The sequence below is a fragment of the Bubalus bubalis genome, chromosome 15, assembly GCF_019923935.1.
Source record: "Bubalus bubalis isolate 160015118507 breed Murrah chromosome 15, NDDB_SH_1, whole genome shotgun sequence".
Lineage (NCBI taxonomy): Eukaryota > Metazoa > Chordata > Mammalia > Artiodactyla > Bovidae > Bubalus > Bubalus bubalis.
The window spans coordinates 72,834,774-72,847,817 of record NC_059171.1 but is presented as its reverse complement, the minus strand read 5'-3'; the positions used below and the strand labels follow the sequence as shown (position 1 = coordinate 72,847,817).

The 13,044-nt window shown below is 45.4% G+C and overlaps 1 protein-coding gene across 4 annotated transcripts in view; it reads right to left on the bottom strand.

Annotated features, from left to right (window-relative positions):
• EFR3A (EFR3 homolog A) overlaps positions 1-5,698 on the bottom strand; it is an 87,790-nt gene extending 82,092 nt beyond the window's left edge. For 2 of the 4 annotated variants that reach the window (XM_044928843.2, XR_006545085.2), the window contains exon 1: positions 5,494-5,697. In XM_044928843.2, the coding sequence (XP_044784778.1) occupies positions 5,494-5,503 (10 nt within the window). In that variant the 5' untranslated portion in view covers positions 5,504-5,697. Of the gene's footprint in view, positions 1-5,493 lie in introns of all 4 variants that reach the window. The other 2 variants (XM_025265518.3, XM_006079360.4) reach the window with 2 other exon arrangements.
• Between the last annotated feature and the right edge of the window lie 7,346 nt (positions 5,699-13,044).

Here is a 13,044-nt window from a genome sequence, read left to right as displayed (position 1 = left end):
AACATGGATGGACCACATTACCACAGCCTAACGTATGCGGCCAAATATCAATGCCAATCTAAACGAGAAAAGAACACATCAACCACAAATAATCACTGAAAGTACAGCAAAGAATGATTAAGACTGCAGTTTCCCTTAGGCAATATACAACAGGTTTTCATATATAAAACAAGAGCACATTCAATCGGACATTTTACTCAACTGTTTCAAGACAAGTTATCTGTCAGCTAAGGGGTCCCTTTCATATAAGTAGTTTACTAAAAACCTTATGTCTACACTTTTACAACCAAGAGCTACCTAGCATACCCCTGGGATCCCCAGTATTCTTCCCTCAGATTCCGGTGACAAGACAGAAGCAAAGACAAAACTGTCAAGTATTTTTATAAGTTCACATATCTGATGTAAATTTTGGCCAAGACCATTTTTGCCTTAGTGTAACTCCAGGGACTGTTTTTTGAAAAGATAAACTATTATCAGCTTAGCTATGGAAAAATAAACATTATCTATGCTCACTGTGATTATGGATAGGAACCCTAACCCCAACCCAACCCCCAGATCTGTGTTCAAGTTCTGGTTCTACTCCACCTGACTCTAAGCAAGTTACTGAAACTCACTGAGTCTCAGTCTCCTGATACACAAAATAAAATAAATAAAATGACTGGAATTAAGAAGCTTTAACATGCAGTCCATGGGGTTGCTAGGAGTCGGACACGACTGAGCGACTTCACTTTCACTTTTCACTTTCATGCATTGGAGAAGGAAATGGCAACCCACCCGTGTTCTTGCCTGGAGAGTCCCAGGGATGGGGGAGCCTGGTGGGCTACCGTGTATGGGGTCGCACAGAGTCGGACACGACTGAAGCGACTTAGCAGCAGCAGCAGCAGCAGCAGCATGTCTTCCACTCAAACTCTGATTCAGAATTTGGAAAATCTTCACAATCAAAATGTTTCTTAATGGTCCTTGGAGTGGAGGAGGATGAAATAAAGGCCTTTAGAAAAACGACGTGACAAATTACAGGGTTGTAGGTTTGAAGAGATCGCTTAGGGAGACGGTCTTGAAATCTGTGCTTAGTGACCGCTGCAAACGACCGCCTGAATAGAGTGACATGACCACAGAATTATTCCTGTGCTGTAGTCACTTCCTGTCAGACACCCTTCCAGGTAGCTGCTTTCTGAAAAAGACCTTTTTGGATCTTCTAAATAACTCCAGTGACATGACTGCTAACATTCATGAGACACGCTGTCACTCTGCCTTCATGGGTGTGCCATGCTCCACTAGATTCTACTCACCGATTCCAGTTTCAACGACTGAGAGAATCAACATTCCAAGTAAGCAACAAAATAGCAGGAATAGAAAAATTCTATGACTTAGAATTATAGAGTCTGAAAAAACCCTGGTGATCATCTCCAACACTTTCATTTTACAGAAAACCATTACATTTATTTCACTAAACCCTAAGGATTAACTAGCTAAGCATATACACGAGCCTCTTAACTTGCCTGACACCAAAAAGAAAAACACTTTCGTTTACTGGGGTGGGTGTGTGTTCCTAAAAAAAAAATCCCTAAACAAAATAATGATTTTGCAGAAATTAGTTATTCTACATGCAGAATTTCTGAAAGGTACTAATGTTCACTGCACTATCCCAGCGATTTTGGTGGTTCTGGTCACAAAGAGAGAAAAAGGCAATTACAAACACAACTGACTTCACATGGGTACCACCAACCAGTATCCTTTGAAGCAATCACAGAAACCGTATCATAATAAACATTAACAATGACAGACAACTCAAGTAGTTCACTTTCCTCCCATCAGGTCATGAATACTGCATTCTTAACTATGGAAGCACACCATGGCGCACACTTGTGTCATCTGCATTGTGACTCACACAGCTAAGAAAACAGTCAGGGCTGGAAAAGGGCAGTCTTCATTCCAATCCCAAAGAAAGGCAGTGTCAAAGAATGCTCAAACTACCGCACAATTGCACTCATCTCACACGCTAGTAAAGTAATGCTCAAAATTCTCCAAGCCAGGCTTCAGCAATATGTGAACCGTGAACTTCCTGATGTTCAAGCTGGTTTTAGAAAAGGCAGAGGAACCAGAGATCAAATTGCCAACATCCGCTGGATCATGGAAAAAGCAAGAGAGTTCCAGAAAAACATCTATTTCTGCTTTATTGACTATGCCAAAGCCTTTGACTGGGTGGATCACAATCAACTGTGGAAAATTCTGAAAGAGATGGGAATACCAGACCACCTGACCTGCCTCTTGAGAAATCTGTATGCAGGTCAGGAAGCAACAGTTAGAATTGGACATGGAACACCAGACTGGTTCCAAATAGGAAAAGGAGTCCGTCAAGGCTGTATATTGTCACCCTGTTTATTTACCTTATATGCAGAGTACATCATGAGAAATGCTGGGCTGGAAGAAACACAAGCTGGAATCAAGATTGCCAGGAGAAATATCAGTAACCTCAGATATGCAGATGACACCACTCTTATGGCAGAAAGTGAAGAGGAACTAAAAAAAGCCTCTTGATGAAAGTGAAAGAGGAGAGTGAAAAAGCTGGCTTAAAGCTCAAACATTCAGAAAACGAGTATCATGGCATCCGGTCCCATCACTTCATGGGAAATAGATGGGGAAACAGTGGAAACAGTGACAGACTTTATTTTTTTGGGGTCCAAAATCACTGCAGATGGTGCCTGCAGCCATGAAATTAAAAGACGCTTACTCCTTGGAAATCAAGTTATGACCAACCTAGACAGCATACTGAAAAGCAGAGACATTACTTTGACAACAAAGGTCCATCTAGTCAAGGCTATGGTTTTTCCAATGGTCATGTATGGATGTGAGAGTTTGACTGTGAAGAAGGCTGAGCGCCGAAGAGATGCTTTGGAACTGTGGTGTTGGAGAAGACTCTTGAGAGTCCCTTGGACTGCAAGGAGATCCAACCAGGCCATTCTGAAGGAGATCAGCCCTGGGATTTCTTTGGAGGGAATGATGCTGAAGCTGAAACTCCAGTACTTTGGCCACCTCATGCAAAGAGTTGACTCACTGGAAAAGACTCTGATGTTGGGAGGGATTGGGGGCAGGAGGAGAAGGGGATGACAGAAGATGAGATGGCTGGATGGCATCACTGACTCCATGGACGTGAGTCTGAGTGAACTCCGGGAGATGGTGATGGACAGGGAGGCCTGGCGTGCTGCGATTCATGAGGTCGCAAAGAGACGGACACGACTGAACTGAACTGAAGAAAACAAACAAACGTTTCCTATGTCCATTCTATGAAGCTGCTGCTCCTGCTAAGCTGCTTCAGTCCAGTCTGACTCTGTGGGACCCCAGAGACGGCAACCCACCAGGCTCCCCCATCCCTGGGATTCTCCAGGCAAGAACACTGGAGTGGGTTGCCATTTCCTTCTCCAATGCATGAAAGGGAAAAGTGAAAGTGAAGTCGCTCAGTCATGTCCGACTCTTTGCGACTGCATGGACTGCAGCCCACCAGGCTCCTCCGTCCATGGGATTTTCCAGGCAAGAGTACTGGAGTGGGGTGCCATTGCCTTCTCCATCTATGAAGCTAGATAACTCTAAAACATAATTAAAAAAAAATAATAATTGCCACTTTACTGATAAATTCCACTTGAAGTCCTAACTTTCAAGAAAGGTGTCCCCTCCCCCACACTTTGCTTTCTAAGAAAGTAGATTCATGGTGGTGGTTTACTTGTTAAGTCATGACCCACTCTTTCCACCCCATGGACTTATAGCCCACCAGGCTCCTCTGTCCATGGGATTTTCCAGGCAAGAATACTGGAGTGTAGATTAGCACAGTGCTAATTCACTGAATAACACGACATGAATTTAGGAACAATAAATTGACAGTAACAGTGATGAGGATATTCCTCCAGTCCAGATGAATAAAATTAAAATATAAACTGCTGACATATGAACGTGTGTGTGCTTAGCCGCGTCCAACTCTTTTCGAGCCTCCATAGAGTGCAGCCTGCCAGGCTCCTCTGTCCACAGGATTATCCTAACAAGAATACTGGAGTGGGTTGCCATTTCCTTCCACAATGCATGCATGCATCCTAAGTCGCTTCAGTTGTGTCCGACTCTGTGTGACCCTATGGACAGCAGCCCACCAGGCTCCTCTGTCGACAGGATTATCCTAGCAAGAATATCGGAGTGGGTTGCCATTTCCTCCTCCAGGGGATCTTCCCCATCCAGGGATGGCATCCACCTCTCCTGCACTGGCAGGCAAATTCTTTATCACTGAGCCACCAGGGAAGCCTGCTGACATGCATACTGGATACAAAACCCAAGAAGATCAAGGTTAGGAAATCTGTGTTAAGAGAACAAAACCCACCTTACCCAAACATACAGGAGAAGTTGTTAGTCATCTTTACAATCAAGACTGTTTAAACATATGCAACAGCATTATATAAACCTTTCTAGTATCAGGAGATAATGCCTCTTTACCCACCACTGGACAAAAGAAGCATTTGAGGCTGACCTGGAAATCCAGTGTCCCCTATGTCTACAAAAATAAGGACAATTAGGAAACGTTATGAATTCTAAGAAATAGGAGCTAACTGGAAACGTGCTGCCAAGTGTTTCAGGATTCCACCAACACCGTGCTCACAAGAGCCCTACCTGAAAAAGATTCTCAAATCAATCATCATCAATGCTTTTCCTCTGCGTCCAAAACCTGGAACTACCCTAGTCGGCACATACCTAAGCCAGGCCCCCGGGTTTAAAGAATCACTACTTGGTGATGCTCTGGGCTCGTTGAAAAATTGGTCGTTGGCAATGTTGTAGTATATACACCCTGTGTGCCCAAAATGCCTCCAACTGTCCAGCGATTTTCAAACTTCAGGGTCCTTCCGTTTAACACGGAGGACACAGATTCCGGGGCCCAAGCTCCGGGAGTCTTATTCAACGTGTCTAGGGAGGGAGACCTTAAACCCCCCTTTTCCAACCGGCTGCCCGGTGGATCGGAAGCCCGGTGGTCCAACACCACGGGGCACCCGAGCCTGACAAAGTTCTCCAAGGAGCGCGCCTACTTCAACCAGCAGGACGTGTCTCAGAGGAAAAATCCAGGCTTGCCGGGGCTCGGGCGTCGTAGGGAAGCGCTCCGGGAGAGGCCGGGGCGTCCCCACCGGCGACGCCCGTCCTCGAGGAAGTGAAGAGGCCATGGCGATGGGGGGTGAGTTCTCCGCCTTTGCAGGAAGTCCCTGCGCTTTGCTGGAGGAACAGCTGGACTCTGAAGTCCTGCGGGGCTGGCTTCTGGCAGTTCTGCCGCTTCCGAAGCCGGGCGCCCTCCGCGCTCGGGCCTCGGTCTCCTGCTCCGTGCAACGGGCTCCCGCGCCGCAACCACCTCCGCCCGCCCACTCCTGGGGAAGCCTAAGCCCAAACGAAACGAACTCGGCCGGTCGCGGCGACACCCGGAATGCGCGCCCAACGCTCCCCGCCCGGCCCGGCCCTAGGGCGGCCACTCACGGGTAGGCATGATGACCCCGAGCCGCGCTCGTCGCTGCGCCGAGCCTCAGCGGGGCCGCGCCGGGCGCGCCGACCGCATCACGACGGGCCAGCCGCCCGGGCCGCGGAGGCCGGGACGAGGCTAAGGGCGAAAGGCCGAAGGAGACGACGCGGAGCTCCGAGACCACGCAGGCGGAGCGGGCAGCAGCGGGCCCCCGCCGGCGCAGCACCGCGCCGGACGACGCCGGGGCGTCCCCACGCCCTGACGTCAGCACGTCGTCGACGTCCAGGCCCCACCCCCACGCAGGGCGGTGGCACTCGAAGGTGGGAGGGGCGGCATGGGGGAACTTGGGGACGTGCGGGAGGACTGCGCAGCGCTTTGGGCATCCTCGGACTTCGCTTTATTGCCAAAAAGGAGTGGTTTGAGTCACATTCGTTTTCACGAACCCTTATTCGAGGTGCATTAGCAACAGTTTTTTTCTTAGCAGTTGCACCTGTTTATGAGGTTGTGAGCTAAGCAGGATGGGTTTGCATGAATGCGTCTAGTACCCGTAGGGTTTTTCTCTTCTAAGCCATTGAACTTGCAGTGCGTCTTTTATTCTCTGGAAGCGTGATTTATTTGAGACGTCCGGAGGTCCTCCGGGGCGATGGCTACGTCTGTTTTGAGAGGACAGAAAATGTAATTTCCTCTTGCTCCTCGGATGACTTTCAGAGAGATTTCATGCCTCCGGAGTTACTTTCCTCCAGAGACAGAGGTTCTGTCCACTTGACTGAGTCATTTTTCCTGACTCTCTGAATGTCACTGGTAATTGATGTGTCTAATAGTCAACGGCCTAAGCTGGTACTTGGAGCCCAGAGCCTTCAGCAACCCACATATGCTTTGCTAGTCCTTATAGGATGCGGACAGCCTATGTGGAGAAAGAAATAGGAAGCCCACAGGGGTCTCAAACGGTGTTTCTCAAAGTGACTCAGGATTGTTTCTTGTGCCTGAATCACCTGGGAATCTACTAAAAATCGAATTCCTGCCTTCCTACCCAAACCCGATGAATCACACATGAGAGTGATTCAAGTACATATTTAACTTTGAAATTCTTTGTCTTTGAGGGTAGTGCCAACATTCTAGTTAAGAAATGATGTGCAGTACGGAGAGGAGAAAGAAGGTGAAGATAAGAGAGGGCAGGGCTTGAGGAAGTTTGTCTTGAGGTGGACTTGTGAAAAAGCAGAATTAGCAAAAAAAAAAATGAACTAGCAAAGACCTGGACAGCTCTTAAAGAGACTAGGGGAGGGTAGAGGGCAATTTAAAGTGAGTCAGGGAAGTGGATGAGAGGAGAGTGTACAATCCATATGTAGGAGACTGTTTCTTGCTAATGGTAAAGGCCAGATTACCAAGTACTTGGTTTTCTTTCAATGCCTTGCTGCGTATTTTTATCATCTGTAATATCTTTCCTGCTCCCAGATACCTTGTCCAGACTTTCAGGACACCTTTACTGTAGCAGTTTATTCAATGAATCCTAATTAAACTTTTATACATGCTTATATTCCACCACTAGACTGTACACATTTCAGAAAATGGCAAAACCCATATTTGGTTCCTATGTCTGTATTCCAGCCTGGCACACAGTAGGGGGGCTTGTTGTTCAGTCCTGTCCAACTCTTTGCAACACCATGGACTGCAGCACCCAGGCTTCTCCATCCTTCACCATCTCCTGGAGCTTGCTCAAACTCATGTCCACTGAGTCAGTGATGCCATCCAACCATCTCATCCTCTGTTATCCCCTTCTCCTCCTGTCTTCAATCTTTCCCAGCATCAGGGTCTTTTCCTGACACTTGTCGCGTCAGGTGGCTAAAGTATTGGAGCTTCAGCTTCAGTATCAATCTTCCAATGAATATTCAGGATTGATTTCCTTTAGGATTGACTGGTTTTATCTCCTTGCAGTCCAAGGGACTTTCAAGAGTCTTCTTCAACACCACAGTTCGAAAGCATCTAAAGCATATTAATTTAACAACTATGTAAATAAAATACATATTTATTCAATGGATATAAAAATAAAGCAAGTACAATAGAACTAGTTAATGAACAACTGTACATGCAAATGTGGAACTTGTCCTTTAAGAATCTAGGTTCTTTATAAGGACAATATCATTACAAGATCAGGAACAGCTTTCTATGGACCAGACAGCATGGCAGAGGAACCATGGAGGGGAGACCTCGATTTTTATACAGAAGGAAGTATTGGTGGTTGTGGAAAAGGAAAGGGCTGAATCTTACTGCATAAGCAGACTCCCTGGCATTTGCTGTCTGCTGACTTGGGAGCAAAAGTGAGGCATATGTTAGTTATGTAACTCAAAGTTTGGAGTAAGGAAACGGATGGGGCTGGAAGAGCAGGAGGCAACTTGGGAAGGAAAGCTGCTTTAGGGAGGGGGTGTGAAGAGAGGATGTGAGTTTCTCTTTTACGTATTAAGCCTGAGATGACGTCCAAGAGAAACATCTGAGCAAATAGATCTGAAGGCAGCTGGCATACCAGGTGGAAGGCAGGCAGAAGGATCTCAGAGAAATTTGGAAATCTTTGGCCCAGGGACAGAAGCTGAAGGCAGGAGTCAGAGAAAGCCTGCTGAGGGAGGGTGTGGAGCCAGAATGACAGAGATGGAGGAGAGCCAGAGGGCACAGTGCCCCAGAAGGCAAAGGAGGACACGCTGCTGAATGACAGACATCTCTGCTTACATTGTTCAGAAAAGATACAAGTGCCAGAGGCCCTGGATCGTTTGACCCATAATGGGTTTGGGTTTTTTGGTTTTTTTAAAAACTCCCTCTTGGTCTTTCGGTTTTGTATCATTGCCAGAAATAAAGTCAGCAGCCAAAGATCCTAAGGAAGGGACAGCTGAAAGTCAGGAATAATGATACACAGATAACAGATCACATAACCTAAGTGTTATGCTGAAGTGTTTGCCGAAGTGTTTTCCAAGTTAGTACAGGTGGGCTTTCAGTAACAGTGTTACTGAACAGACCTCCTTTCCCTATCAAATCTTCTGGGTCAGGTTCTGCCTGTGTTATCACCCCTTTCCTCACCTCAATTTCTAGAGGACTGATTCTTCCACCACCTTCTTTAGTACTTGAGCTAAGGGTGTTTGCCTGTCCTGAATCTCTCGTGAATACCTTTCCTATTCCCTCTGTGCCAGTGCTCCTCTCTTAAAGCTGAATTTGGACTGGTAGGAACTGGAATTTATCGATCTCTGTGTCCCCACACCTCCCAGCTCTGATTCTTACACACTGCGTGGGGCCAACACAAAGATGAGCCTCTGCATAGATCGCTCTTCCAGAAAGAATAGTATCCGTCCAAATGGTATTAAAAATACCATTGTCGACATCCTATCAGAATATTTGCTTATAGCCTGAATTGCTCAAAATAGCTCCGCTTTAGGTCTAGTCCAGTATTTGTTCCAATTTCTAAATCAGGCACTGAGATGATTCACTTTTAATTAGCATGCGTTTGCGTATTCAAAGGTATTTGCCAGCAAATTTACAGTTTATAGGAAATAGCTGTTATTTACTTCTCCCAAAAGCTTATTCCCAAAAGGTCATAATGATGCAATTTGATGCTCTCATTGCTTAGTTTTCTTTCTCACTAAATATTTATATCAGGAATATACCCTTCTTGTTTTGTTTCACTCCATTCTGTTTCTACCATCGCCTAATAGTGACTCAGGGTTTTCCGGAGTCACTTATGTTTTATGAGGCATCAAAACACAGACTTTGGACTTAGAAAACCTGGGTTTGAATCTTGCCTTCCCTCTTACCTACCTAGCCTTTTGAGAATTTTTGACATCTCTGGATGTAATTTTCCTCAATTTCAATATCAAGAGAGATTGTTTTGTAACATTTTATGAGTCCCCTCAAGGCAGTAGTTTTCAACCTTGACTCAACTTTGGAATCACCAGGGGAGCTTTTAAAAAATAGCCACACCCAGATCCCACTTCCCAGATTCTGATGTAGTTTGGTCTGCAGCATAGCCTGGGTGTGGACCTAATTTAAAAGCTCCCCAGATGTTTTTATGCGCAACCAAGGTGGAGATCCATTCTCTTAGGAAAGAGGTGAGGGACTTCCCTGATGGTCCAGCAGTTAAGACCTTACCTTCCAGTGCAGGGAGTGCAGGCTCGGTCCCTAGTCAGGGAGCTTAGACCCCACATGCCTCGAGGTCAAAGACCAAAACATAAAATAGAAGCAGTATTATAACAAATTCAATAAAGACTTTAAAATGGTCCACATCAAAAAAAAAAAAAAGAGAGAGAGAGAGAGAAAGCAAAGACTTGAAGTACAGTGAAGCTCTACCCATGCATGCCACACGTGTCATCAGGCTGTTTCTGTTGCCATTTAAGCTCATGCATTTGAGAACACAGCACACTGAATGCCAGAGTAATTTTCTCACTTCCATCGTTGTCAAAGAGGTTGGAAACACACAAGAACAAATGAAAAGGATGAGCCTCTAATCCAGAAGGTCATTCCCAACCCCTCTCTGTGCCAACTAGGACGGCGTGCGAGGCACACACTCCACGAGCCAAATGTCACCGTCATCTGTGCTTTATAAAGAGAATTGCAAATGGAAAGGGAGCAAAATCCTGAGATAATAAGGTTGAGTTCTTGATTAGAGCAGACAAAACAGCTGGTAACCCTTCCTTAGAAACACTATCATTTTAAACAATTAGAGAAGAGCATTATCTCGCATTGTTATTTACTAAAATACTAGCTAGCTTTAGTGTTTAACACAGGGTAAGTTAGAGTGGAACTGCTGTAAGGAGACAGAGAAAAAAACTTCTTTTAAACATAGAGGCACTGTAGGCAATGAGATCCTTTACAAGACAACTCGAATTAGATAGTATATATTGGTGTATTCTCTCTACATGAAACACACTAGATGCTTAATAAATATTTGAAGAAGAGAGGGGGAAAGAGGAAGACAGAGAGAGAGGAAGAAATGGGGAGGATAATAAACATGAAGGACATAAAGACAAGAAGCAAACATAGATAAATAAAAGTGTTAGAAGAGGCTCTTTGTGGTGTCTTGGAGAAAAGTCCTCAGTTTCTTCCTTCCCCTGACTGTGCACACTCTTGCAGTTGGCTTTGATACTGTTTCCCCAGTCCTGACCCTGGAGACACTAGACTGACTTTGCAGCTTGCTTTGGCCAATGGGACAGAGACAAACACCATGCAAGCAGAGACTTAGAAAATGTGATGAAGCCTGGGCTCCTTTGGAGGAGAGAGGGCCCAGTGATCCCACCCATTCCAGATGAGCCCACTGTAAATCAGCCAGCCCCAACTGACCCTCCAACTCCACAGAGTCAAGAGTGAGTCTTGCCAAGACTAGCATGAGAACTGCCTAGCTGAGACCATCCCAAATTGTCAGCACACAGAGGCATGAGCTAAGTAACTCCTTATTTTAAGCCACCAAATTTGACGGTGGTTAGTTATGTGCCCCATAACCCCTATTACTTGTTAGCATTTAGCTAGCATTAGTTAGCATATAAAAGAAAGAAAACTGAGCACCAAAGAATTGATGCTTTTGAACTGTGGTGTTGGAGAAGACTCTTAAGAGTCCCTTGGACTGCAAGGAGATCCAACCAGTCCATCCTAAAGAAAATCAGCCCTGAATATTCATTGGAAGGACTGATGCTGAAGTTGAAACTCCAATCCTTTGGCCACCTGATGCGAAGAACTGACTCATTTGAAAAGACCCTGATACTGGGAAAGATTGAAGATGGGAGGAGAAGGGGACGACAGAGGATGAGATGGACAGATGGCATCATCGACACAGTGGACATGACTTTGAGTAAACTCCAGTGTTGAGGTCCTTTAATGGACCGGAACCTGGTGGATCGGAATCAACCGATAAGAAAGTAAAGGAGAGAGAAGGAGGCTGATATTCCTTGGTTTACGCAGAAAGCCAATAAAGCCCCTGCACGGGGCTTGCTCTGTTCACGGAGGCCCTCTCAATGGGGTGAAGGCTCAGAGAGCCTTCTCGAGAGGGTCTTAGAAGCCTGGGCTGGAAAGTGAACTCAGAGAGCCTCTGTACTCCAGGAAATCAGCCTGAAAAAGAGAGAGAGAGAGAGAAAGCAAGACACGGGGACCAAAGCTCTGATGGAGCAAAGGTGTTTTATTCAACATTGTGTAGGTATTTATACTGTCTTATAAGATAGCTATTTTCAGCAGAGATATTACCATATGGTTCATAAAAAGGAAGAGGGTACTTATTACCATATAGAAAAACTAACGAAGGAAATGCCTGGATCCCTCAGCCCCGGGAGAGGCTTGCCTCTCCTCTTAATTCCTGAATATTCAGGAATTAATAAGAAACAGAGGATTCCTGACAGATCCAAAACAGCACACAAGAAGCCTCCTGTTTTATATGCTTCCTGACAATTCCCCCTATTTTATTATATTTGTAAAATGAAATTTGATTTGTATCCAGTTGTAGGCACTATTGTTAAAATGAATCAAGAGTAACACAAAATTGAGGTAATCCGGAAGCAAGTCCAATCATGGGACCTTCTTCCTAGGGTCATTGCTGCTGCTGCTGCTAAGTTGCTTCAGTCGTGTCCGACTCTGTGCGACCCCATAGACGGCAGCCCACCAGGCTCCACCGTCCCTGGGATTCTCCAGGCAAGAACACTGGAGTGGGTTGCCATTTCCTTCTCCAATGCATGAAAGTGAAAAGTGAAAGTGAAGTCGCTCGGTCATGTCCGACTCTTCACGACCCCATGGACTGCAGCCTACCAGGCTCCTCTGTCCATGGGATTTTCCAGGCAAGAGTACTGGAGTGGGGTGCCATTGCCTTCTCCACCCAGGGTCATTGGTGACTACAAATTACGTCGAGATCGAAGAATCAAAAGGGAATCATTTCTTAAAGAAATAGAGGAATTAAGACAAGTATATAGTTTACAATTAATACAAGTTACAGAACGTAAAGTCTTATTGTAAATTTCCTATGGCTATAACAAAAGGAAGTGGGACATAGGCCTGTATAAAATATGCCTGATTATAGAAATAGTTACTATGACCACTACTGGTCCCTGTAAAATGTCCGGTCCAAGTTCCAAGCTTTTCAGTGCTAGCAGCCCAAATGTCCCATTGTTAAGGCCCACTCTGTTTATCGAGGATGATTCAAGGAGGAGAAGGGGGTGCCATTCCACCGTCAAGCCAGCCGAGAAGTCCTTTGTTATAGTAATGTTTCATTAGTAACCTTTTACATAATGTTTTTTGTTCTTTCCCTAAAATTTCAGTAGTATAAAAATGGTTTACAGACAAAGAAAGGGCAGTAAATAATCCAAGCAATGTCTGAAAGTCTTCTTTTGGAGGCAGAATGAAAGCCAAGTTTGTTGGCTGATGTTTATGCATAATTTCTCTGGGCCCAGGCACAATGGAAGGACTTCATAGCCTAAAGAAATGTAAATTAGTTTTCCTTCCTACCCAGGGTGTGATGGCTCCTTCAGGTTCTAGGGAGGGGGCATATGTATATCATCATTAGTTGAAAAGATTGGTTCTCTCTCTGTCCATTCGACCACCTGTAATAGAGGGGGGTT